Below are 2,117 nucleotides of genomic sequence, written 5' to 3' on the forward strand. Positions count from 1 at the left end.
ATTAGAGTTGTTACTTTGTTATTCGTAGTAATAGTGTAGTAGTAGTAGTGCATTTTTTGTACGTTTGATACCAATATAGTTTTAAGTTCTTTATCTGTCGATGTCCTATTCTTTGATTGAAAAAGTACTCTCTTGACTGGCCGGAGCATGCGTAGTCGTTGGAACAGACCTTATGTTACTGAAATGGTTAAAAAAATGTTTTTTCTACATCGATGTTTTAGTATTGAACATGGACGTTTTCTTTGTCGCATCTCTAATGGCGAAGCATGGAAGTGAAATGTCGAACCAAGGTAAAGGAGAGAAGGGGGAAGTTGAAATAGCACCAAATGGGAATAAATTTAATTTGAAAAGCAAACAGTAGGAGTAGTTGCCCAGTACTGGTACAGCTGACTATTTTTTGACCTTATGATGTTGATGTGAGACAAGCCAAGTCAGCACTGTACTCTGTGTGATTTTTATGGCTTATCACTAATTCCCAACACTGTTCTTGAATTTTTAATCAAAATATTATTACCTGAAAATTGATACGTAAATATTTAAAAACAAGATGTAAAACACGAACTTGTATAATGTCACTAGGCTCCCCAGCTCCAAGTTGATTTTCTGCTTTCACCTTAATTGAATAAACACTTGCTGGATCTAAATTACTGATGGTTACATGATTATCATGTCCTACATTAATATCTTCCCATTCATCTGTCATCATACCTAAAAAAAATTAAATAAATTGTATTACTTTATTGTATGAATCATATTTTAAAAAATAGGTAATTACAAATTTATCACACACTCGTTATAATTTATAATATAAAATTGGACTAGAATGTACTGATCCACGAATGTATCTTATCAATTATTGCCTCCATTAATGTGTATTATCAATCATTGTTTCCACTAATGTGTATTATCAATCATTGCCTCCACTAATGTGTATTATCAATCATTGCCTGCTAAGGAGGTGAATTCATGAAGGGGATTTTCATTCGTAGGTTTGTCAATTTTGTGCTTAGTGGTACTTATGGGCTTAAAAAAGCCATCAAGAGATCAAAGTATTAGATGTTAGCTTTTGGCGGATCAGAAGATTCTATTGTAATTATTATTTATTCAAATAATACATTTAGGAATATTACATGGTTAATAAGTGTATAAAATAAAAATATTTATAAGAAATAATAAATATATTAATATAGAAAGTTTTTTCTGATGACTGGAGTGGTTCATGTCTCGGTAGTTAGGTCATGCCAGGTTGGTCTCAAGCTCTAAAGTGATGAGTGGAAGGTAGCTGTGTAACTATAGTATAAATCCATTATCATGCAACTTGCCAGGAATAATATGAAGCAATGAAAAAGTTAATCATAGAAATACTACTCATTGGCAGTACATTAAATTCTGATTTAATTAAAAAAACATTTTCTATCATGGTTAAATGGAAGACTGACAAGTTAAAGTTTCTCATTATTCATAGAGTTAATAAAAAAAATTACCAGACTCCTTTTTGAATTGTACTGTATAATGAATTAATTTTTGTTCATCCCTTGGTAAGCGCCAAGTTGCTTTCAGGCTACGACTTGTTATTTCAACTACACGCACTTCTGAAGGTTTTCCAGGAGCATCTGGAAAGTAATCATTTTAATATGGAAAAACATCATGTAATTAGCAGGGAAATATTTTCGTAGACTTAATAATAACCTTATTTCATTTCACAACTGTGGAAAAACAAATTATAGTAAATGAAAAAACGTATAAAACTTTATGATTGGAGAAGTTTGTCAGGGGGTGCGGTCAGCAAAGAACAAACTAAATAAACAAAACTATATTTATTTATTTTATGCCGACGTTTCGACCTGAGTTTCAGGTCTTCATCAGAGTTATAGAAAAAAAAAATATAACAACATTTAGAGAAACATAAAATTGAAAATGAATAGTATACAAACAACTATACAAAATATTTCTGGAACAAATCTCCGGTAATAGTTTAATGTTCCCAGCAACCTCCGAACTCCCTTCACATCCCTAGGCACTGGCATCTTCCGTATAGCTGCGACTTTATTCGCGTCGGGCTTAACTCCTTCCCTGGAAATCTTTTGGCCCAAAAAATTTATTTGCTCCTGACCCAA

At 32.2% G+C, this 2,117-nt stretch overlaps 1 protein-coding gene across 1 annotated transcript in view; it reads right to left on the reverse strand.

Moving 5' to 3' along the window:
- Positions 1-499: 499 nt before the first annotated feature.
- The window catches only part of LOC106690312 (cell adhesion molecule Dscam1-like), a 15,237-nt gene continuing 13,619 nt past the window's right edge, over positions 500-2,117 (reverse strand). Inside the window, exons 3-5 of the mRNA XM_067049768.1 lie at positions 1,485-1,613; positions 563-708; positions 500-514 (exon numbers count right to left, since the gene is read on the reverse strand). Coding sequence (XP_066905869.1) covers positions 500-514; positions 563-708; positions 1,485-1,613 — 290 coding nt within the window. The remainder of the gene's footprint in view (positions 515-562; positions 709-1,484; positions 1,614-2,117) is intronic.

This window comes from Halyomorpha halys, unplaced genomic scaffold, assembly GCF_000696795.3.
Source record: "Halyomorpha halys isolate HHAL.00 unplaced genomic scaffold, Hhal_1.1 Scaffold1656.1, whole genome shotgun sequence".
Lineage (NCBI taxonomy): Eukaryota > Metazoa > Arthropoda > Insecta > Hemiptera > Pentatomidae > Halyomorpha > Halyomorpha halys.